Source organism: Frieseomelitta varia, unplaced genomic scaffold (assembly GCF_011392965.1).
Source record: "Frieseomelitta varia isolate USP_RPSP 00005682 unplaced genomic scaffold, Fvar_1.2 scaffold_726, whole genome shotgun sequence".
Taxonomy (NCBI): Eukaryota; Metazoa; Arthropoda; class Insecta; order Hymenoptera; family Apidae; genus Frieseomelitta; species Frieseomelitta varia.
The window spans coordinates 60,619-84,331 of NW_025110508.1; the positions used below are offsets into that span (position 1 = coordinate 60,619).

The 23,713-nt window shown below is 34.3% G+C and overlaps 3 protein-coding genes across 5 annotated transcripts; all 3 read left to right on the forward strand.

The window, feature by feature from the left end:
* The first annotated feature begins 3,811 nt into the window (after positions 1 to 3,811).
* On the forward strand, positions 3,812 to 5,566 carry LOC122535455 (ejaculatory bulb-specific protein 3-like). 2 transcript variants are annotated; one of them, XM_043667006.1, is made up of 3 exons: positions 3,812 to 3,899; positions 4,445 to 4,675; positions 5,147 to 5,566. In XM_043667006.1, the coding sequence occupies exons 2-3, from the start codon at positions 4,447 to 4,449 to the stop codon at positions 5,344 to 5,346; spliced, it is 429 nt and encodes a 142-aa protein (XP_043522941.1). In that variant the 5' UTR covers positions 3,812 to 3,899; positions 4,445 to 4,446; the 3' UTR covers positions 5,347 to 5,566. The 2 variants fall into 2 exon arrangements, with proteins under 2 accessions (XP_043522941.1, XP_043522940.1); XM_043667005.1 differs by having other exon boundaries at positions 3,817 to 3,957.
* Positions 5,567 to 5,743: 177 nt separating this feature from the next.
* LOC122535452 (protein sneaky) lies at positions 5,744 to 13,011 on the forward strand. The gene is made up of 7 exons (XM_043666997.1): positions 5,744 to 7,596; positions 8,097 to 8,312; positions 8,504 to 8,805; positions 9,036 to 9,223; positions 9,574 to 10,100; positions 10,950 to 11,764; positions 12,362 to 13,011. Exons 1-6 carry the CDS (start codon positions 7,306 to 7,308, stop codon positions 11,595 to 11,597), a joined length of 2,172 nt encoding a protein of 723 aa, XP_043522932.1. The 5' UTR covers positions 5,744 to 7,305; the 3' UTR covers positions 11,598 to 11,764; positions 12,362 to 13,011.
* Positions 12,500 to 16,490, forward strand: LOC122535456 (ejaculatory bulb-specific protein 3-like). 2 transcript variants are annotated; one of them, XM_043667008.1, is made up of 3 exons: positions 13,435 to 13,567; positions 13,681 to 13,897; positions 15,704 to 16,464. In XM_043667008.1, the coding sequence occupies exons 2-3, from the start codon at positions 13,705 to 13,707 to the stop codon at positions 15,898 to 15,900; spliced, it is 390 nt and encodes a 129-aa protein (XP_043522943.1). In that variant the 5' UTR covers positions 13,435 to 13,567; positions 13,681 to 13,704; the 3' UTR covers positions 15,901 to 16,464. The 2 variants fall into 2 exon arrangements, with proteins under 2 accessions (XP_043522944.1, XP_043522943.1); XM_043667009.1 differs by lacking the exons at positions 13,435 to 13,567; positions 13,681 to 13,897 and adding an exon at positions 12,500 to 12,657 and having other exon boundaries at positions 15,708 to 16,490.
* Positions 16,491 to 23,713: the final 7,223 nt, after the last annotated feature.

The following is a 23,713-nucleotide window of genomic DNA, read 5'->3' on the forward strand; positions in this document are numbered from 1 at the left end:
GTCTCGCAGTGCACCAGAAAATGGCCCGAACACAATTATTAATTACATTACTTATGATTAAACTTGACAAATACATAGATCATTTTATTACAATATTTAATCTATGAAACAAACCTCAATTTGGATTTTAATGAATTTGCTTATGAATTCGTATAAATATCCGCAGTCTGCTAATAAATTAGAATTTAATGTGGCATGTTCAACGATATATTATGCTTTAGACTTTAGAGTCTCGATTATTTCTCACCTTACTGGTTCTAATCGTTAAATTATCATAATGTGACGTAACATAGCTAGATCTATCTGTAATCTTCACCATTTCTAAAATCTTGACCGACTTTGGAAACTTTCTGAGACCTTGAAGCTCTGTTTATAGACTTATTAATTATTGTACTTCAGTGGAGCAACTCGCAAGCAGAACCTGTCAATTCTAAATTACGAGTCTAAAAGTTGCAATATTTTTATTACTGAAATCATTTATAGTTGGAATTATTCATTAAATTTACGTCTTTGGTATAAAAAATCGCCAATGATGCATCACATTAATCGTTTCTCGAATTAAATGCTTCTGACGTCTGTACAATTTTTTTCCTATTTTGCATATCCTTCGTCGTCAATTTCAATATCGTATTGTAAAATATGCAATTTCCCACTCCATATTCTTCCTTCCACATGCGTAAATATATATAAACATGATTATGCCACTTTTTATTAAAAGTTTTTTTATTGGCAATTAGAGACTTCTAGGTTTTTCTATTTAGATCGATTAAATTGATTCTTCGCGTCGCATTAATAGATTTAATATCAGTACCATTATCCTTATTATATCAAATCACGCAGACAGTATCAAACACAAATTATATCAAATCATACAAACAATAGGAAAAAATATTATAAATGTAACAGTGAATTTCTCGCGTGAATTTTTAATAAAATTTTAAAAAAATTAGAAGAGAAAGAATTTCGTAGGAAATAATATATAAATATCGATGATTTATTATAGAAAAATTACTTACTCTCTTTTTTCTAAGGAGAAATTTTAGATATGTATATGACAGCTAATCATAGATAAATTATTATAGATAGATATATATATATCAATAAGAATGCATCGGTACAAAAAAAAACTGATTAATATGGAAAATATTAAGATCAAATCTTCGTATTGAGTTATAATAAGTTATCGGTAATTCTCACATTAAGAAGATGTAGAAATAAAACCTTTTCTTGAACATTTCCTTGAATCTTATCATTGTTTTCAAAAACAAATGAACCTCCAATGCCCTAAGAAATACCTACTTCAACATAAAATTTCACATTTTTGTTGGAATTTAAAAAATTTCTTTTAACGACAAAAAACTAACGGCCTCAGTTCAAGACGGCGAGAGGAATGACGAAGGCTCTTTTATATTCATTTTAGATAATGGTTGTGAATGAATCATTCCTAATCCTTAAATCTTTATTAATTCAACGCAAGTCTGCGCTTCACGTTATGTATATTTATTTATGTATTTGTTTTTCGTGCTATCTCGTGATTTTCTCATTCTCGTCAAGTATCGATTAATTTAGTAAAGTGTTCTTCAACCATTCCGTGAAACTTCAGAATAAACAATTGATTTCCTCATTTGATCTTCTGAATAAAACAATACCACCTTATTATCAAGTATGATATCTCACGTCTGGAACTGTTTATTCAATAAAGGTTTCATATAAAGATTTCACATGAGATACATAGGTAATAATCGAACATCATTAAAGCAGGATAACGCGACATAAGTCATGATTTGAATAGATTAAATCTGTAGAGTTGTTGGCCGTGATGATTTTATTAAATCGAACAAACAAATGAAAATTGAACTGGTTTAATTATTTATCTTTAATTAATTATTTATCTTTTTTATTTAAATGAAATGTGTTTTCCTATTAGATTGAATAAAACCATAAATTGTAATAATATATTCTGTTTCTCGTTTATAATCTTCTATTACTAATATTAATCGTCTAATTTTTTCAATATTCAGAACAGGTTCTTCATTATCTAATTTTCCAGTTAAAACTTTCTTCTATTAACTTTGCGTCATTATAAAATCTCAGAGATTAAACAAAAGTAAATCCGTAAATCGGTAAAATCACTAAAATGAACACGCATTTATAAAATCTGAGCGCAGAATTGTTATAAAGCCAGATAATATCATGTTAAATGTAATTATGATAATGTTACGAAAACGTAAGGAAATAATGTCTGAAAACGAAATTTGAGTACCTTGTATTTTTATTTTTGAAATTAAATTAATCTCCAAAAAATTAATCCAGTAATCTGAAAATGGTTAATGCTTAATCACATGTATAAATTTGGAAGTTTTTTATCAAGACTTTAGAAAATTAAAAAAAAATATAGACAAATAATTTATTAATATAGATAAATAATTTATTAATTTTTTAAAATTATCTGTCGATTAATAATTTGAAATTTCGGATTATCGAAATTATTACAGTATTATTTTAACATTTTACAAAAATGACGCAATACTTAATAGATACTGCACAGCGTGCGAATATACGAAAATATGACTAATAATTTTCATAATCATATTTTCAAAAATTTAAGTCATTATCACATAGTCTCAAATGCAATGTATGAAATGACCATGCCAAGCAGCAAATCAAGAAGGATATTTTTATAACTTGATAAATAAATAATTCAAGAAGTTGAATAACAATCCTTTTACAAATGCTTTTTGCGTTCATTATCTGAATATATTACTTCAGAAATGAATAAATATGTTACAGTCACAGTTCTACAGAACTACAGTTGTTTTAATGTGGTTATTTATATTCAGTCAAATTATTTTCATTGCTCAATAGACAATTAGATAATAATTGATCTGGTGATACAAGAAGAGAAATAAAATTTCCAAGCACTTTCCCTTTTAACCTTCACAATAGAATCTTCCAAAAGATACCAATGTAGTCTCTAACGCAATCTTGTTTCTCGATAGAAAGAAAATATACTTAAATTCTTGCGTTATGTTATATCCTTTATCCTTTTTTATATCTATTTTATCTATACATTACTTAACATTTACGTTACATTTTGTATTTTGTACCATTTTGATGCGTATGATTTATTTAAAAATTGGATAAGAACATAAGGAAATGAACACGAAGATTGTTAGAGTGATTTCTTTTCAGTAACTACAATTTTCTGATATTTCAATGTTCATTTTTCAATAACGCAGGAAGAAATTATTCTCAGTTTCTTTACAAAAATTCTCAGTGAAATAAATATTATTCCCATTCGTATTTGTACGAAAGATAAAGTTGTAGAAGATGAAGGAGAAAGTTCGAATCAAAATATTAAGATGAAATTAAATTTTGCTGTATCTCCCTACTCACATTTATTTCACGCGAATTGAGAAATAAAGTAGTGTAGAAAGTAACAGGAAACGAAAAGAAAGAATTCAAATTAAACACTGAGATAAAATTATTTTCCACAATTGTTTCTCACTTACGATCGTTCTCTGTTAATAAAAAGGACGTTTGTACAAATTTCCTAAGAATGGAAAACTTTAAATGAGATCATACCGAACGACACAAGCATGCTACATTGATATAGCCATAGGAGATATCGACAAAACACTGAAAAAAAAAAGCATTAAAATGCATATCATCGTCAGATCAAGAAACAAGTCGAATATTCTGCAGAAATTCGAACAAAAGATATAGCGTCGATTTCCACGTACAGCTTGGTCTGTGTGAATCGTTATTATTCCCACCTTCGCTCACACTGGACCTCCACGATTAATCCTACCAGTGTTCTAGAGGCTGGACTTATGTATATAAGCCTCAGGAGCCAGATCTCTACAGTCGTAGTCACGAATCGCAGCTAACACGTCTAGGTGAGTCTTTCGCGTTTATAGAGAGTGTCTCACGTAAGGTGTTGGATAACCATGAAAGGTTGGTGGTTAATTATACTAAAATTTTTCACTAGAACTTTTAAAAACAGAATGATGAATTTGAAAGTAGCGTAGACAGTAGAAATACTCTCGATTTTATTGTGCGAGAGAAAATGGAATGAAATCGATATAAATCAGAATGAAATTTTCGAACAGAAGAAGAAAAGCTTTTTGTAAAGATGCATTATCAAAATGTCCCAATCGTATTTAATTTTCGACTTTGTCTTGTTATAACATAAATAGACTACGAATGCTCGCATGCTTTTAAAAAATTTAAGAATACAAGAATCAAACATGATAATATATATTAATACAAATAACAAGACAAAATACAATTGTGGCATTTAGTGCATGAAACAAATTTCTGAAAATCAAAAAAATTGTGTGACAACTTCAACAGAGTAATCATAATAATGGCTTCTAATCTGTAAAATATTTTCGAAAGTAAAATTATATTTTAATTGTAACATTTTTATTTCTTTCGGCAGCTATGCATCAAGTATTGATCTGTATTCTCATCGTGGTGTCGATCGTTTATGTGATCGCTCGACCCGATGAAGAAATCTTGTCCGCATCAACTCTCCCTGGAGGAAAATATACGAGTAAATATGACAATATCAATGTAGACGAAATCTTGCAAAGCGATCGTTTGTTAAATAACTATTTCAAGTGTTTGATGGACCAAGGAAGATGCACTCCTGAAGGAGCTGAACTGAAAAGTACGTAATACGTAAGAACGCTATATAATTCACTTTATTGCAAAAGAGCTTATTCGCTGTTAATTATAATTATTATTAATAATATTATTATTAAATAACTACTAATAATATTGTTAATAATAATTATTAAACAATAATTATCTTAATTTTCTTATTGCACTTGGTCATATGTCTATAATTTTCACTGTAATTTTATTTTCACTTTCAATTTCCTTTCCCGTTATCCCAAATTACTCCAAGATCAATTTAGTATAATAATTTTTATCTTTATTATAAATTGCTTTCGTTTTTCTATTATATCATTTCCCACGTTATTTATTAATCTATCATTTTGCTTTTCTATTATTGTTATTATTTTTCTTTAATCGTTAAATCACGTAAAAATTAAATATTGATTTAGCTTACTTAAGATGTGCTACTTTCTACTGTCGTTTCTTTCTCTGATAAATAATTCTCTCTTCAATCTTTCAGGAATCTTGCCCGATGCTTTGGCCACGGAGTGTCAAAAATGTTCGGAGAAGCAGGCTGAAGTAATCAAGAAGGTGATCAAGTACCTGGTTAACAATAAGCCGAAACTGTGGGAGGATCTCGCGAACAAATACGATCCCGACAGGAAGTACCGAACGAAATACGAGAAGGAAGCGGCAGAACTCGGCGTAAATGTTAATTAAACGCAATTCGATCGATCGTGCGACAGGAATGCATAAAATTCCAAATTGTCACGAGCGATTAATATTCTTCCCGGAAATTATTTACGCTTAATGTAACGATCGAATGTTAGTAATCGATTGCGATACTTGTGCGTGCGAAACCGCTAATTATCTCGACGCGGCTAATAATTAAAATGGTTTTATGATTCAGTTGAAATAAAAATTGATTTGAACAAACGTACTCCAATTTGACATTTATTTTTTAAGAAAGTACGAATTCTCGGCCAAAAAAACTAAATTAAAAAAAAAAACTGGGGGTGACATTGGCCGTTCGTGCTCTCCTGTTTTAGCGGAGTAAAAATTCACTTCAATGAACGAGTTCCAGTTGGTTTTTATTTCGATAAAAAAGAAAGAAAATGCAAAAATCCTCCTTGTGCTCATTGGCATTCGTTGTTCGTACTGTCCCTGTTTCAGCGGAATAAAAATTGACTTGACCGAGCGAGTTCTGGTTTAAAAAAAAAAAAAAACGACAAATTCCTTTGCACGAAGAAGATGCAAAAATCAAAGATACTGCTCACTTTCTCTCTTTTTTTTTTTTTTGCCTCACACGCTAAAACTTGGCTTGGTTTTAAATAATTTCGTATTCGTTGAGTAGTTTTCGTTCTCTCTCGGGCATCGTATTGTTTTCTACCGGCTTGAAACGAGCGAACGATATCGGAACATGCTATTGTATAATTACGAAGGTGATCTTAGCAATTTTTAATAACGTAACCTTGATATTATGTCCACTGTAATTTTCTACGTGTCTAATGTTTACCGATGGAAGGAGCTTCATTACGTAGTTTGCATTTGAGGTAACTATTAGACGAATGCGCAAGTGATTTCAACCAATCGGAATGATTTTTATTGAAGTGGATTTCGTAGTTTCTAGATTCATTTTGTTTCAATTCACGGACGTAATTAACTTCCGATATAAAGAGATGTAACGATAGCAATACTAATTATTGTATCATGACAGTAATATTAATCGTATTTGTTCATTATGCTCGCTTATATCCTTGAAAATCTTTCTACGTAATACCTACATATATTTTTAGAATTTTATCAGAAGATAAAGTTAGTGTGTTCGTTAATGTGTGTGTGTGTGTGTGTGTGTGTGTATGTTTCCTAGTTTTGACGTATTCTTTTATTTCGATTATTTTTCTATAGTTCGTCAGTAAATTAAAAATCATTGTCAAGTAATTAAAATTAATATTTATCGTTCAGCATCAAAAATTGACAGTAAACAATTGAAATTTTTCAAATTGAATGGTTTTCGTCAGAATTAGGATTATTGCAATGCTAATTAAAAAATCGTTTTTTATTGTCGAAACAAAGCAGATGCGTATGATATTCCGATATCCCATGATAAATGAAGTTATCAATACATTAAATAATTCTTTTTCCCAAGTTTTCAGCTTATTGTACAGCACGTTGCAATGTTTAACATATTATTCAATATTACTAAATTTTGTTATTTTACTTTTATATCATTTTCAATATTATTTCAATTTTTTTTTTTTTTTATTTTCAACATTACTAATCTACCAATTAATCAATCCAGTGTTCAGAAGTTAACGTCTTTCTAATAGAATGAAAGCAATGAAATACGAGTCACGAACGGAAGAAAGTAAAACTAGCCAATGTTGATTCGTTTGTTAAAATCAAGACACGATCGAACAGAGATTCTCTTATATAAACGTTGCTTGCAAAATACAAATTTATCTCGATATTTGTCAAGTCACTCTTGTCAAACTCTCCTAACCAAGAGATCTGCGACAATTAATAAGAGGTCCCGAGAAGGGGAAAGTAGCATAATGACGGAGGAATACGTGTCTTCTTTAACCAACAAAATGACGATCCTTGGGCTCGCATGAATTGTATAAATCGATCACACGTCAATGCGAAACAAGCTAAACTTTTGCATACAGAATAGTAAAGATGTCTGGAATGGAGAATGTCACCAATCTCGGTCTACGAGTGGAGAAATTCAAGAAGAATTTCCTCAAGCACTTCCAAGCCAATTATCCAACCTTGTATCATATTTTCCTCGATCCGATAGGCACTCATAAAAAGTCGCGTGCGTTCATCGGTTTTCTGCTTGGATTTTTTCTCGGCGTTCTTCTATACGAATGCATTATCATTGATCTACAATTCGATCCGTATACGAGCGTGTGTCTCGGTGGTATCGTAATTACAATGCTCTCGATTGGATGTGCTATGTCGATTCAGGTGACTATTAATTCTTTCGATTCTGTCTCTGTTATTTAGAGAGAGAGAGAGAGAGAGAGACATTTAATAAAGATCTGCAATGAGTTTTCTGTCTGAGTGAGAAATATTTCTTTTTTATTAATTATAGTATTATAATATAATTTATTATAATATTATAATTATAGTATTGATAGTATTAGGTTTTATCGCGAATATTGTGAAATTCTTTTATAATATAACTCTATTATAATATATAATATATAATATATTATAATTATAACATAACTCTATTATATATAATATATAGTATAATATATTATAATATAATATAACTCTATTATAATATATAGTATAATATATTATAATATAATATAACTCTATTACAATATAATATATTATAATAATATAATTATAGTATTGATAGTAGAAGTATTAAGTTTTATCGCGAATATTTTGAAATTCTTTCACAATGTTTCCTTGTCTCTGAGAGAGATGCGAAATTGAGTTGTTATTTTTAACAGGTGAGATGCATTTGCATTCTAACGATACCAGCGTTTTTTGGCCGAGCAGGTCGAAGTATGTTGAGAGCACTGATCCTTGGTTACGTAATTGCCGGGCCATTGTTCAATTTAGTATACAACGCCAAGGAAGTAGTGAGAACGTTCGGTTGTACCACTCAGCTAACGTACAATCTTACCAAGACGCGATTTGACTTAATGTTCAAACCATTTCAACAGGTACACTATTTTACGAAGCATAACGTTTCAACTATAATTCTAATATTTCTGTCGCGTTGTTTTAATTTTTAAGTCAAATTAAATTTAAAAAAAAATATTAAATTTCAAATAAAAATGTCCAAAATCACAAGTATCATACATCTCTACTTAATTGCGATCATTTGTAATTACGTATAATTATTGAATAAAAGGCGATCCTTGCTATGAAAGCGGATTCAAACGAGATAAAAGAGACCCTGTCTTCGGTGAGGGATTTGATGAGCCCGATTGTCGAAGAAGTGGAGGGGGAGAGTGAAATGTTACGATTGAAAGAGGAGAACGATTACCTGGACGAGTTGCAAGGTGACACGAAGAGAAGCAAGGAGATCGAAGAGAAGCACGAGAAGAAAGCTGAGAAAGCCAAATCGGACGCGGAAGCGTACGAAGCGAACTATAAGAAGAAGATTGAAGCTCGATGCGAGGAGCAACTTAGTCGCGGTGCTGGAAGATGCAGGTACGTTTCCAAAAATTGTGCATTCTGTACACTTTGACGTTGTCTTGCACATTAAAATGCATAAAAATCCGCTAATTATTATCTATATGTATATATATATATATAAATATTTAACGATTCTCAATTGTCTAATTGTTTCATTTTTAAATAGAAATTGTATCTTCCGTAAGTTTCTCGCGCCTTGTAAATTTCAAATTACGTTCTCAAATATCTCGTAACAATTTTTAAAGGGACATGTTCGGCAACGCTTATGACAAGTGTTACGAAGCAGTGACGATATTCGTTGCTTGGCTCCTGTGCTGGCCGATGAAGCTGACTTTCGTTTGTAATCTGGTCCAAGCACTGGGTGGTTCTAGCATCTGTGATCCTGAAGGGAAGGTGGATAGCGGCATCGGCGAAGGATACGTCGCACTGAAAAGTAAGACAATCTCTCCACTATTAAATCTTTCAGAGATTTCTTATTATGTAAAATAGACGTGTATTAAAATATTTTTATGAAATCAATAATTTATGTCAAGTTCATTCGATTAATTTTGTGTTTCTTAACAATCCAATAGACATTCAAATAGACTTTCCTTTATATATACAATAGACTTAATGTTTCGATCATGCTTTAAGAGATGAGTATTAACAGTAGAATTAAGAAAACTGATGAAAAGTACAATTAATCAGTCTCACTGAGAAAATTCCATGTATGTACCGCTGTATCGCTGTTCGTGAATCTCGATTTCCTGTGTTAAAGTTCACCTGGACGATCCTTCTTCAAAGGTGCGCGGGACGAATTCAGCAGAAGCTTGAAGGACGCGAAGCTCCAGTACAAAGTGAAGAAGCCTTCGGTGATTTTGGATCTCCAAGACTCGGCGTATGCGGCAAAGGCGGTGATACACGAATTCGCTGTGCGAAGAAGGCTTTTCGAGTCGGTGATGACCATCGTGAAAAGATGCTTGTCCTTTGTATTTCTAAAAATTATCCTCAACGCTCAGACCTACCACGACAAATATTTAACCGACATTGAGTTCGATAACGTGTACGTGACGCCTTATTTTCGGAAAATAGACGCGAGGAGGAAAGCACGCGGCAGTGTGACCCTGTTACCATTGAAGAAAATAGAGCAGAGGAAGTTCGTTGATCCCTATGCCGTGAAACCGAGCAAAGCGGAAAGATTTCATTTGACTGGACAGACAGTTAAGTTGCTCTTCGAACTCATCACTGCCACAGTTTTCGTCATTCTGGATTGGTTGTTCTACGAAGCGTTGGATTTAATTAGGAGGCACGCTTATATGGAGTACACTCAGGTAGAATTTACTCGACGAAAACAAGGGTAAAGAACTTTGTGGTTTATTATAAATTTAACTTTCAATTTATAACTGTAATTATTATTGTGTAATTTATTAAAATTTACGTAATTATTAAAATTTTAACGTTGTTTTTGTAGCGACAACAATGTTCAGTCAATTTAATTATATTGAATTGTTATAGCAAAAACAATGTTCAGTGAATTTAATTATATTGAATTTATATTATATTTATATTAAATTTATATTTATATTAAATTATATTGATTTATATTATAATTATATTTAATTATATACATATTCTATCCCTTCAAATATCCATTCAAAGAAGTAATTAATAAAATGTTTTAGACTTAATAATCACTAGATTATTTAATGATTATTAGATTCTATATATTTTCGAATGTTTAGTTTGTTATATTAAAAATTGAAAGAAAATTACTATCGAATTCTCTTCTGTATTAAAATAGTTTATTATATTAAACTATTTTATAATATCTATCCTAATATCTAAACTATTCCATAATATCTAATATTATTAAACCATTCTACAATATCTCTTCTCTAATATAATAGTTTATTATATTAAAAAATTGAAAGAAATTATTTATGACCAACACTGTCGAATTCTCTTCTATAGTAATAGACTAAATAACAGAATAAAAATAATAACAAGTCAAGTGACTTTGACAATATATTCCACAAATTACAAACTGCCCAGACTATTGCAAAAAAATTTATAAAAGAAATATCTACAACGTATTTGACCAATCAATTCACAAAGATATTGCTAGTCGTCAAGTCGAAAAGAGAGTCGTACTGACCTAAAACTCGCTGTTTCTGTTCCAGGCTGGCCTGCACGACCTATCACTCGAAATCCGTGGCACCGGAGTGGTCGCTTCACTGATCAGAAGCGCGATCCGCGGTTTCAACGTGAAGAAACGGATCAAAACTGTCGTTACGAACAGCGCGTGTCTTCCGCGGCCCACGAAACTGCCCACTTACGTAATCATCAAGATTTACGGCACATTCCTCGCCATTTTCCTCCTCATCTTCCTGTCAGTGTACACCGAACGGCTACGACGTGGAATCTGCTCGTTCTTTTATCGAAGAAGGGAGAAGAGACGGGTGTTGTACCTCTACAACGAGAGCCTACGACGTAGGCTGTCGCACGCCAAGTCCATGAGGGCCAAGGTGAAGAACATGGTAAGGACGCGTCATTTGGAGAACGAGGCGAATTTCTGGCTGGCTGTGAGGCTCAAGTGGCCAGATCGTTTCGGCTGGCTCAGGTTCTTCGCCTGCGCCAGAGATAGGTGTTTGATTTGCGGCGACACGGAGCCTAGAAAAGAGCCGAGGTACCGGGCTTGCGCCACGCCAGGTTGCCCTTTCTTGCACTGTGCCGAATGTTGGCGAGACGTGGGCAGGGTTTGCTACGCCTGCACCGAGTTCTCCGATACCGAGACGGAGGAATACGACACTCAGCGTAGTGATTTTTAATTCGCTCGTTGAAGCTCAACGAAACACAGGAAAAAATTTTTTTTAACAATTCCGATCTCGAAATTATTTGAAACTGACGACGAGCAACATATTACACTTTCTTGACTGACTGTAATTAAAGTTGTGCGATCGTAATAATTATTCGCCGACAAATAAAATAATCTAGGGTAAGTAGTATTATTTCAGATTGTTTCTGATATTTCAATACTTTCTTTTGATTACAAGATACTTATCTAGAATACTTAAATGTGAAGATAGTAATGAATAGGTTTGAGTGTTTGATAAATATCTTTATCGCGACGTTCTGCAATTTGACATATATGTATTAATCTTTGAATAGTATCATTAAGCTATAATAATTTATGTTAGACTACTAAAATTTAGGATACTTAATTTTCTAGTGTATTTTACATACACATAAAATTGAAATAAATGAAACAGTTGTTATTGTTCTTTCTAAAAGTATAAAATACTAAATTATATTATAGCTATTTAAAATCATTTTATCGATGATGGTCATCTTATTTTTAATCATTTTAAAATAATTTATACAAATAGACCGTGACAGTCGATACTTTAAATAGATAGTTCAATTGAAACAAGGAAACTTAAATTTAATAAATTTCACTCTAATCTAACGCACGATATCGCGTATTATTTTTCAAAGAAGTATTACCACGCGTGTCGTTAACGTCAGTTTCACGTCTCAGGATACTAGTCAAGATTTTAGATTAGCTAGTAGCTAGAAATATTTATTTTTCGAGGTCCAAACTACGATATCATCAGAAACGTGTAAGGCCATCTCTACGTATAAATCTCACGTAGCAAACTTGACAAGAAGTCTCAGATTTCACGGGGAAGGAACGAGAAAACTTAAAACGTGCATTTACTAGGTTGAATTTATGAGAGCCGTGGTACTCGAACGGAATAGAAAACGTCCGACAGTACCAAGTAAAATACTTCCTAGTTCTGTAATAATGGTATTATCGGATTCAAGGAACATCCGCGTCTCTATTAAATCTCCAATGATGTCGACGTCGTATCAAGGCAATGTACATAAGTGTAATGAGTTCCAGACGCGGAACGATTTACGTTTATTTCGTGTAATTCAAGGAAAGGTTGCGATTATCCGATGAATCTATTGGAATACCACATCAGAGTTTCGCAAATTGCATAAAATTCTGTTTACGCGTGCAAAGAAAGCAAAGACTAAAATATTATTCTTTGCTTTCTTTGTGCTATCTTTTTTTTTTTATTCAATTTAACACTAAGAATAAACTGATACCAAGCTTAGAAAAAGAACAACTTGTTAGATTCACGGACATGTGTTTCCTGGAAATATTTATGAAGACAATCTATGAAGTATTTTCTAAATTATTTTTGGAACGTTCAATACATATTTAACTTGACAACTTCAACTAAAAGGGCATTAATTGATCTATTTTAAATTGCTTACTTATATTTTACCGTTTGTCCTTTTTATAGGTCCTGAGTTTCATAATTTTTGCCATTTTACCGTTTCATAATCTTCTGCTACTTTATTATTTTATACCTTTGTCACATTGCAACTTTCAATTCTGACAGTTCAATAATCATACTGTTACAACTGGACTTACTCTGCTACTTTAACTTGCCATTTTAAAATTCTAAATAAATATTTTGTCATTTCATAATTCCACTCGGTACATTTTATCGCCGTGCTGCTATATAAATTTTCTATTATTTTACCATTTTATAATTTTACAATTCCATCATTTCCCTATTTTTTTCCACTTTATTGTGCTACGTATTAAAAAATTAGCTATCGAAGTATTTTCGCATAAACGAGACACGAAGAGAAACGACAGAGGTCCTCTCATAATGATCGTGACATAATCTATGCCGAGCTTACGCTGGAAGAATTGCTCGGTTCGTCAGACGTCTTTTCGCGGAAGAAAATCATCGTACCATTTTTCCTAACGAATTACGCGGTAGGTAGTACAATTTCGTTTCGATATGATAAGTAATCGGCCGCGATTTCGTGCGACTAACGAGCCGTGCACGAGACATATAAGATCGCCACGCTAACGAGCTCGATGTTCAGTAATCGAAAAAGCCAGCCACGAAGATGAAGACTGTTCTGATTGTTCTCGCTACTGTCTGCTTCCTGCTCGGTGAAGTGCACTCCGAAGACAAGTACACAACGAAGTACGACGACGTGGACATCAACGCTGTGTTGAACAGCGAGAGGCTTTTGAACGGTTACGTGAGCTGTTTACTTGATCGTGGTGCTTGCACCCCGGACGCACTTGAACTGAAAAGTGAGTTTTTTCTTTCTGTACGATATTTCTTTTGTATTATATTTGAGTAATTTTGAGCGGAGTAAAGCAGATTTAGGAAATTTTAAAGCAGAGTAAAATAGATTTAGAAAATGTTGAGGAAAGGAGATTTCTAAGGGTGTGTTAAATTATATTATTTATTATTTTTAGCTCTTATAATATAATATAAAATAATTATAAAAATTTATTATATAAAATATAATATAAAATAATTATAATATAATATTTTATAACATCACTTTTTAACTTTCTTTTCGTGTAAAAGAATGAAACTGTAGGAAAAATGGGAAATAATTTTATTATCAGAATTTTATCATTTATTATTTTTAGCTCTTATAATATAATATAAAATAATTATAAAAATTTATTATATAAAATATAATATAAAATAATTGTAATATAATATTTTATAACATTACTTTTTAACTTTTTTTTCGTGTAAAAAGAATGAAACTGTAGGAAAAATGGGAAATAATTTTATTGTCAGAATTTTATTATTTATTATTTTTAGCTCTTATAATATAATATAAAATAAATATAAAAATTTATTATATAAAATATAATATAAAATAATTATAATATAATATTTTACAACATTACTTTTTAGCTTTTTTTTCGTGTAAAAGAATGAAACTGTAGGAAGAATGAAAAATAATTTTATTATCAGACTCTGCAAAGGATATTTATGCAAATTTACATTTTTTCTAGAATACAAAAATTAAAATTAAATTCTCGGTGGAAAATTCTTTTATGTATCAGATGTTATAGACATTTCACTTTGTACCTCGAGTAAATATTTTTTATATTACGCGTATCCTCACTTGAGCGCTACAAATGCACAGAAATTTAAAAATTTATTTATCACACAGAGGGATATTTCTCTTTCTCTTCTTCTATATTTTTTTTTTTTTTTTACAAAATGAAACAGAAAGAGAAAAGGAACAACAACTCTCTTTACAAGTGATCAGCAATCGAACGTTACGTTACATTTAACACAATCATTCGATGACTCCAATTAGAACGTGCTTATGATAGAGGACAAAGAAACAGGAACAAAGCGAAGAAGGGTTGAGCGCGGGAGAAGGAGAAGGAGGAAGAAAAAGCACGACGCGGCGGTGTCGTTTAGAGCATCATCGCGAAGGTTGTTACAAGGCATTCTCCGCTCCCCGGAGAAACGCTGAACGAGTCAATTACGATACGTTCGTGCGCTCGTATGCATATTCCGAGTGATGTTCAGAACGCTGTCGTTTCACGGTCGACCGCAATTTTACGACCGCGTCGTTACTATTGCCGTGGGACAAGGCCGCGCATGAAATTGGCTACGCGTCTTCTCCCGTCTGAGAGAAAGAGGGATCCTCGCGCGTGTTACAATTACTCGCGCGTAGAATTTATTACTACGTGGATTCTTGCATGCGAGGACACTTGATTGGACGGAAGTTTGTTATCTCTTCTTTTTTTTTTTTTTTTTCGGAAGCTCGTATCATGACGTGAAATATTATTACAACAAGACCAGAAATTCTAGTGTGCAAGAACTTTCGTTTGTTTTACGGCGAAATTTCTTTCAAATCGACGATTTTCTTTCAAATGTCACATTGAAATGATTGAGAAATAATTCCAAGATTCAAGGTTCCAACTCTTGCGTTGGAATGACGCAATTCTCAATAATTTCTATCCGTTGATATACCGACGAGTTGAAAAGAAAAAGAAAGCGACGGTTTGGTCACTCGTTACGGTCCGCAATCAGTTACCAAGCTGGTTAAAGCTAACGAATTACGTTTAAAATTGCAGGAAACCTACCCGATGCGTTGGAGCACAACTGTTCAGCTTGCAGCGAGAAACAGAAGGAGATCGCTGACAAAATTTCGCACTACTTGATCGATCACAAGGCGGAAGAATGGAGTCTCCTGGAGGCCAAGTACGATGCAACGGGTGCCTATAGGCAGCGTTACCTTCAAGACCGAGTCAAAGAAAAATCTATTGATTAAAACAGCTGTCGCAGTTCAACGTAATATTTGCGCGACGTAACCGTAAATGTCTACACTGTGATCGGCGATGATACAACTTGAATTTTTCAAACAGTAAAAAAAGAAAAGAGACAAGAAGCGAAGAAATTAAAATTTCTTTCAATCACCACTCGTGTCCAATTCCTGGCAAAGCGTTCTTCCAAACGAAATCTATGAAAATTGCCACGACCATTACCATTATTCGTTCAGAAAAGCGAAATTTACAAGTTCGAAACCATCGCTTGAGATCCGCTTGATTTGCATGCAATTAGCGAAAACAATCTGTTGCAACGTCGTTGGGAGACGGGTAATTAATTCGTAGCTGTAATTGAACGGTGATTAATGAACCTGCTAATCTATCAACTTCAGAGATAGAGACAGGGCCTGATTCGCGTCCGAAACCGAAAAGCGGGACCGTGGCTCTAATGACTGGAGTCTACGAAGAAGAACGGACACGAACGTGTCTCGAACGAATTCTCGATTATTTTCTGAAGACGATTACTCATCGTGACCCTTCGACGCGATATCTCATTTTTTTTTTTTTTTTTTTTTTTTTTGCAGAGAACGAAGAAAATCAGCCGTCAAAAATGCTTCGCAGCCGAACATTTCACGCGAGAAATTGTAGTCGTGTGTCGCGTTATTTAACCGAATTATTTGTTCGACGTTGTTATCTCGCGTGACATTTAAATTGACTAATAATCAGGTAGAAACAGGCTCGACTCAATTGCACGCCCGTCAAGCGCATATAAAAACCATTAATTTGAATCGTTCGCCCGATTTTTCTTAGTTTTTCTTAGTTAGAAGTTGTCGGTTTGTGAATTGCTGTTACTCACCTTTTAGCCGTGGATGAAATAAAATGGAAATTTTTAGAAACGAAATTTGTGTCAATTGTTATCAGCTCTTTGAATACAGACGAAGAGTAATTAATATTGTTTAGAATTATTAATAAATAACGGAGGATTGATAAATAGGACTGTTTGATGCTGAATATGGATGAAAAAGAACGAGTTTCAAAGGAATTCAATTTCGTATGAATTTAGAACTATTCTAAGTTCAATATCTACGTCAACAGAATCATGCAATCAATTTACAAAGCTTCTTCAAATATTTACAATTTTTCGAACTTGTGAATTTTCAAAACGTCCATCTTCAATTCACTCTAGTCACATTCGCATTAAAATCCGATAAATTATTCACAAATTGTGAAAAAATAGAAACAATCCGTATCTTCTTTGATCGCGCGTGTACATGTCTCTAGATAAACAAAATGATCTCGTCTAGTGGTTTCCTTTTAGTTTAAGCCTGCAACGTGTAATCCATAGCAGCTTCCTGAATGCTACCGTCCATCCCCAAGTTCCTCGCGAGTTGCAAGCGAAAAGAAAAGGGGAAAACGAGAACGTCGTATATAATCTTGTGCTACATTTTACGGTTTAATGTTACCGAAAATATCCCGTGTCCGGACATTCAAGTAAGGCTGTAAAGCCCCGGATCCACGTGGGTGGTCGGATCCCTAGGGCTCACAATTCTTCGCTGCTTTCCTAGAAATCCGAGATTTCCAAAGGGCACAAGAGACAAAAAAAGAAATGCCTAAAGGGAATAGAAAAAAAACGAGGAGGAGACAAAGAGGAACGGAGTGACGACACGTGTACTAAAAATGAAGAGCTTAAAAAAAAAAAGAAACAAAAAAGAGAAAGTAAAAAGACAGAAAAATCTAAAAAATCAAAGAAGAAGGTCTAAAAAAAAAAGAAAATGAAAGCAAGAAAGCAAAAAATAAATAAATAAAAACGGGGCAATATATATAGTATATATATATATATATATATATATTACATACTGTATCATTGCTTTCTTGCTTTCATTTTTTTTTTTAGACCTTCTTCTGTTTCTACTTTGCTTTTTTAAATTTTTCACGTTTTCACTTTTTCTTTTTTTGTTTTATTATTATCTACATATATGTGTATATATAAAAAATTAGAGGGAACAAAAAAGAAAAAGGAAGAAACGGAAAAATTAAAAAAGCAAAGAAGAAACAGAAGAAGGTTTAAATATATATATATATATATATATATATATATATATATTTATTTATTTATATATATGTATTTATATATATGTATATATAAAAAAGTAAAAGAAACAAAAAAGAAGTAAAAAACAGAAAAATCTAAAAAAGCAAAGAAAAAAGTCTAAACAGGAGAAGGTCTAAATATATATATATATTTTACAGAAGAATATATATATATATATATATATATATATATATATATATATATATATATATATATATATATATATATATATATATATATATATATATATATATATATATATATATTACAGAAAAATCTAAAAAAGCAAAGAAGAAAGTTTAAACAGAAGGTCTAATATATATATATATATGCACGTGAGTAGAAACGAAGAATCTAAAGAAAAAGAAAAGAAAAAGAAAGGAGTATCGTGAATACATACTGAAAATTGTGTCCAGGACACGGCGGATGGTGGATCGAGTGTAGGCAAAAGTTAATGGTTCCGCGGATGGTGGCTGATCGAAAGGACAAGAATGGCGCGTTTTTAGTGAAAGCACCGGACTTTTACGAACTCTCCGAGACAGTTTATTGCCGGCTTTGGCTCTTTTTAGATGCGCGATACCTGAATTCCACATAGATAGACCCGTCACCGGTGAAACGTCTTCGAGGTAATAAAAAGGATTATGGGCTGGCCGAGTGCCGGCAAACCGTCGTGAAACTATTAAGCCGGCGTAAATCATGTTTCGTGAACGCGGAGTCTAATCCATAAGGCCTGGGGAGATAAAGTTTCGTCGAGGAACTGCTCCGAAGGAGGCACGTCGAGCGGACTGTTCTACCTCGATGATAAATCGAACGTTTCTCTCGATAGATTTCTTTAAGACTGGTGAAAACGAGCAATTTCTCAGCGGTGATTTTTATAGTATACTTGCAAGTCGGAGAGATGAAGATCTGTTGAGCCTCGTTGAGAAAGTCATTCGAATTACTGGCAATCGATCGTTGATGGCAAATCAAGCATTTTGCTCGTGATTGTTTCGTTAGGTCAACGAAACACGGAGCATCTTTCAGAGAATGAATTTTCGCAAAATGTACAAATAAAGAGCATTCTGCTCCTTTTTTGTATTGCAAATAGACTTAATGGATTTTACAAATTGTCGATTACAGTTAGCTATAGCTAACGACGAGGTTACTGTTGTGCAGGATAAAAAAATTAATAGAAAGCTGGAAAACGGAGAAGTGGATAAACGAACTTTGCAAACGGCCTGGATTATAAAGATGATAAATAAAATTGAGTTTGAATGAAAAGAGTGGAATAGCAATATTGCACGTACAAGAAGACCGCGTAGGTCATTAAAGGAACCGAGATCGTGAAAAAGAGAAGTTTGCTATTCGAGAAATAAAAGGACAAGTAGTTTCGGTCTATGGAGGACGGTGAAAAAAAATTTTTCGCATCGGAGTTCCGAGAAAAGGGTCATATATCAAAGAAGAAACTGAAATAACGATCACGTTTCCTCTACAATGTGTTAACAAAAGTTTGGAACAAAGTGGCGCTTAGGCAAAAATTTCCTCCATCCGTTTCGTGGGAATAACGATCTCTAATGATGGGAATCCGAAGCTTCGAGTTTTAATTGCTTGACCATTTTTAAAGTTCTCAGAAAACTTTTCAAACCCCTTCAATGATGAAAAATATTCCGTGCAATCTAATCGGATTAATAAATAATTTAGAAACTTTCACGATTAACAAAATACCACTGTATTCTCTATTCTTAGAAAAAAATATTTTAAATTCTCAGAATTTTCCTTGAAAATTTGTTTACTTTCGAGTCGTAGTTTTACGTTTATTTTTCCTTTTCCTGACGTCACGTGTTTTCACATTTGCAATTTTATTATTGCAATAAATACCAAAAGGCCATCGATCCTTGGCCACGTTTCTCAAAACAAATCGTACTCGACGCTGTCGACCGGTATTCGACAGATAAAAGACCGACGAACAAGCATTATTACTCGGCTAAAGTAGCTTCTGGCTGTCATTATCTCCTCCAGAGAGTCAATCTGACGCAGCATTAACGAAAAGTGGCCCCTGAGAAAGGAGCACACGTGTCGGACTGAAGACAGGTAGCCGGTTTCCAATGTTCCCGCCCAATTGGTTTTTAGTCACGTCGAGAATTAATGCGTAGACTACTAGACACACAGGGAATCGTCGGTTTTTATCTAAATAACCAGAAATAAAATCTCGAGGCAACGTACGTTTCCTCGACAGCTACTTGGGCCTTATATATCACGTACGTATGTCGCGCGACTTTGTTAATTCAATAAGTGCCGATACGATCTCGCAACGTTTCTGCCGAGTGGATGTTTTTGCGAGTTTATTTGAGCGATTTGCATCGCAGCTTGAATCGCTTGTAACAACGATGGAGGGACCGAGGACGCAATCATTTGCGATTCGTCCCGATTGTAACATTTGCTGTTACAATTCTTTTAATGGATCGCGCGATTCAACAATATTTCCCCATCCTCGGAGAAATTTAAAATATCAGCTAGAAATTTCCCGACCTAGAACAGACAATGTCAAGTAAAATTTCGCCGACTTTCCGAGTTTTATAACAGTGTTCGGAGAACGGATGAATCCACAATGTATGAATTCTCTTCGATAATTTTCAAATATAGCCGAGGACGTCTTGTTTAAATATCAGCGTACTTAATGAGAGTTGGTTGTTATTGAAATGAACCAGCCACTCGAAGCGTACCGAGTTCGCGTACAGATATCGAATAAACCTCGCCACAGGTCGTTCGTACATTAACCATTTTACGTATCCGAGCAACGATCAGCAACGTGACAAACGTCGTCGAAGCAGGCGAAGCAAGGAAATCCGACGAGGCCCGATTGAATTCACAACGAAACGGATTGGTAACACGCGAACCCCATAAAGTAGCGTGAGGCGTCGTCCTTACGACCCATTCCTCCCAGCTCCAATACCATTTTCTTTTCCTGTTTTGCACGCCGGTCGTCGATAACGAGCGGCGACATAAATATTTTCGAATTTAAATGATACGTCGCCGTCCGATTTGAAATAACATCGTCGCCTTCAAACAACATTGTCTCGCATTAGCGAAGTAAATTATTCGCTATTTTGACTCTCAAATGAAATAATTTTCTGATTCTTCTTTTCTTCATATTTCGTACTATATTTGATATAGTTTCTGACTCGCTGATTTAGTGGAATTATTTATAATTATTATTTATTAATATTTATAATTTTTATAAATTTTTTATTTTTAAATATTTACAAATAACATATAAAACATTCAAAATTTATAATATAATATATAAACATGCATGCGTTCTCTACCAAGATTCTTCATTGTTCATCCCACGTCGTCCCAAATTGCAACATTTTCTCAGCTTTCGGTATATTTAAATGTAACCCAGGCAAAACAAATGATAAGTTGATTACTTCTTAATAATTTCTATCCGGCGATATCGTACGGACGAGTTCAAGAGAAAAGGAAAGCGGCCCATACCGTTATGGTCACTCGTTATGGTCCGCGCATCCATTTGCCAGCGCAAGGGCTTAAGCGAAAAGAGTAGTGCAGTTTTGTCTATTTTATTCCTTCAAACAAATGCAAACGCTTCGATTCATATTTATTTCTCATCCTTTTTCTTTCTTTCTTTTTTTTTTTTTCACTTTAAATAAAATTTTCCTCTACTTCACCCGATCGATCCTTCCTCTCGGTAATTGTCATCAAATTGCAGTAATTGGCGGTGTCACGGCGACCGAGGCCGAGGGCGTTCCGTAACGTGCGCGTTACGCGTTCACTTTCGCGGTCTGTCGCGCGAGCAACGTACGTACACATGTGTGTATACCTACGCGTTTCCTCGCGCTGCCAACAGGCCGGCTATCGTGGTTATTAAGGAAACAGACGAAGGAACGAAACGAAGGAACAGGCGCGTTGGGTGGTCCCGCCCCGCTGTTTATGGGGCACTGCATCTGCTGGCCCCGTATAACCCTCCACCGTCGACCTGTGTGGTCCCACCTTACGTCCGACTTTACATTCGATTCACTACTTGCTAATGGTAGTTGCATTAGCATTAGGTGGCCGGCTGTGTCTCGGTATTATAAGCGGCGCCACGTCCACGGCCACCGTTCTTACGCGATTTTTCAACCGCGATATCGGACCCTCGTTCATTTGCGTTATCAATCTATTTGTTAACCCTTTAGATTAGAACAGGCAGCTGTGGATAAGCGTATAATCACATATACACCGCATCGCGGTATAATTTATATAATACGTGCGAGGATAAATTATGGTACGAATCATAGTACGAAGCGAGAGAAATAATAAACAAGCTGGAATCGTTGTGGCACCTGCCAGTCATTGAATGTTGAACGTTTGAGATTTCACGTGTTTAAAGATTTAAACATTTTCAATTCGTTCTACAATTTTAATATAGTATGTTTAGTATGTTATAATGATGGCATAATAATGGAATGTTTAATGTTCATTTCTTGCAGATTTTTGGGGACAAAATGTGTCTTCGTTTCGTTGGAACGACCGGACCCAAATGGAGAATTAAATACCGGATGGATGTTTTATACATTTTATATCTTTACACTTGCAAATTTCTAAGTGTCTTCAATCTAAGAGTACAATATCCAAAAACTACATACCATGGTAACAACTTCAATTTTATTTTTTTTAACTACGTCTTTTCATGCCTCAAGCCGACGTTCTTCAACCATTGTACACACTGTCAAACATTGTCGGAGATGGTACGAGTCGTTCTAAAGGTACAAATTGGCAAGGATGTCAGTCTCTACATCGATACGATTTTTATAGTGTAATTTTTAATTATACCCTTGCAACGCGAAGAGAAAGAAAAGGAGAACAGAAGGCATGAAAAAGTATTTTTCCGGCAGATCTCGAGTCCAACGTCGCGACTACCGCGATACCAGTTTCTCGAACGAGAGTGGAACGATGCACGTGATCGTGGTCGTCGCCGCCTGCAGGGTGAAAAATACTGAGCGTGCCACGTAAGTACTCGATCGGAGTCTGGCCCGAGAAGGCATCGATCTCGCCATTGATCGATCGATCCGGAGGTCTCGGATAAGATGCTGTCGTCGTCCTGGTCTCGACCTGCTCGTCGTCCAGCACGGGGTGGACCACACGCGTTGTGTCGCCTCTTTGACCTTCTCTCTGTCTCTCCTTCGTTCCCTCTCCTCTCTGCACGATCTGTCCCGTTCCCTCCTTTCTCTCCTTTCTCTAGCTGGTTTTCAGCCCCTCTCGGCTCGCCGGCCCACTCTCACTTCCATTCTCCTTTCAGTCTCTCTTTACGGTTTGCTCTCTTTCCTCCCTTTCGCCGACTACCACGACCTATCGCCAATCGTTTTTTCTTTTGGTTCAACGATCGTGCGGCCACGTCTTGCTCAGCTCAAACGAAACGCGTGGCGAGTGGAGAGGAGGGGAAAAAAAGAAGGATGAAAAGAGCGGAAGGACGAACAAAATATTACATATTATTGTTCACCGGTATTGTTTGGTTGGCGACTTCTTTCTGTTGAGTTACAAGCCTCTGTTGAAGTTCGTGGACAGAGAAAGCATTCGCGTGTGTATGCTTTTTTTTTTTTATTTCCCAACTTCAAAGTGATCGATCAAATAATTAACATGTGTCACGAATTAGCCCTTTTGGTGCCGATCATGGAAAATCCCGAGTCAAGTTAGTGACAAGTAGTTTGAAGAATTACGTTTGGAAGAAGGAAAAGTATAAGAATTCT

Excerpts from the sequence above, each read along its gene's own strand:
- LOC122535455 (XM_043667005.1), top strand. Across the intron at positions 4,676-5,146 it reads TGAAGGAGCTGAACTGAAAA|GAATCTTGCCCGATGCTTTG; the intron begins GTACGTAATACG and ends TCAATCTTTCAG.
- LOC122535456 (XM_043667008.1), top strand. The coding sequence starts at position 13,705 with ATGAAGACTGTTCTGATTGTTCTCGCTACTGTCTGCTTCCTGCTCGGT. Across the intron at positions 13,898-15,703 it reads GGACGCACTTGAACTGAAAA|GAAACCTACCCGATGCGTTG; the intron begins GTGAGTTTTTTC and ends TTAAAATTGCAG.
- LOC122535452 (XM_043666997.1), top strand. The coding sequence starts at position 7,306 with ATGTCTGGAATGGAGAATGTCACCAATCTCGGTCTACGAGTGGAGAAA. Across the intron at positions 8,313-8,503 it reads TGTTCAAACCATTTCAACAG|GCGATCCTTGCTATGAAAGC; the intron begins GTACACTATTTT and ends ATTGAATAAAAG. Across the intron at positions 8,806-9,035 it reads CGCGGTGCTGGAAGATGCAG|GGACATGTTCGGCAACGCTT; the intron begins GTACGTTTCCAA and ends CAATTTTTAAAG.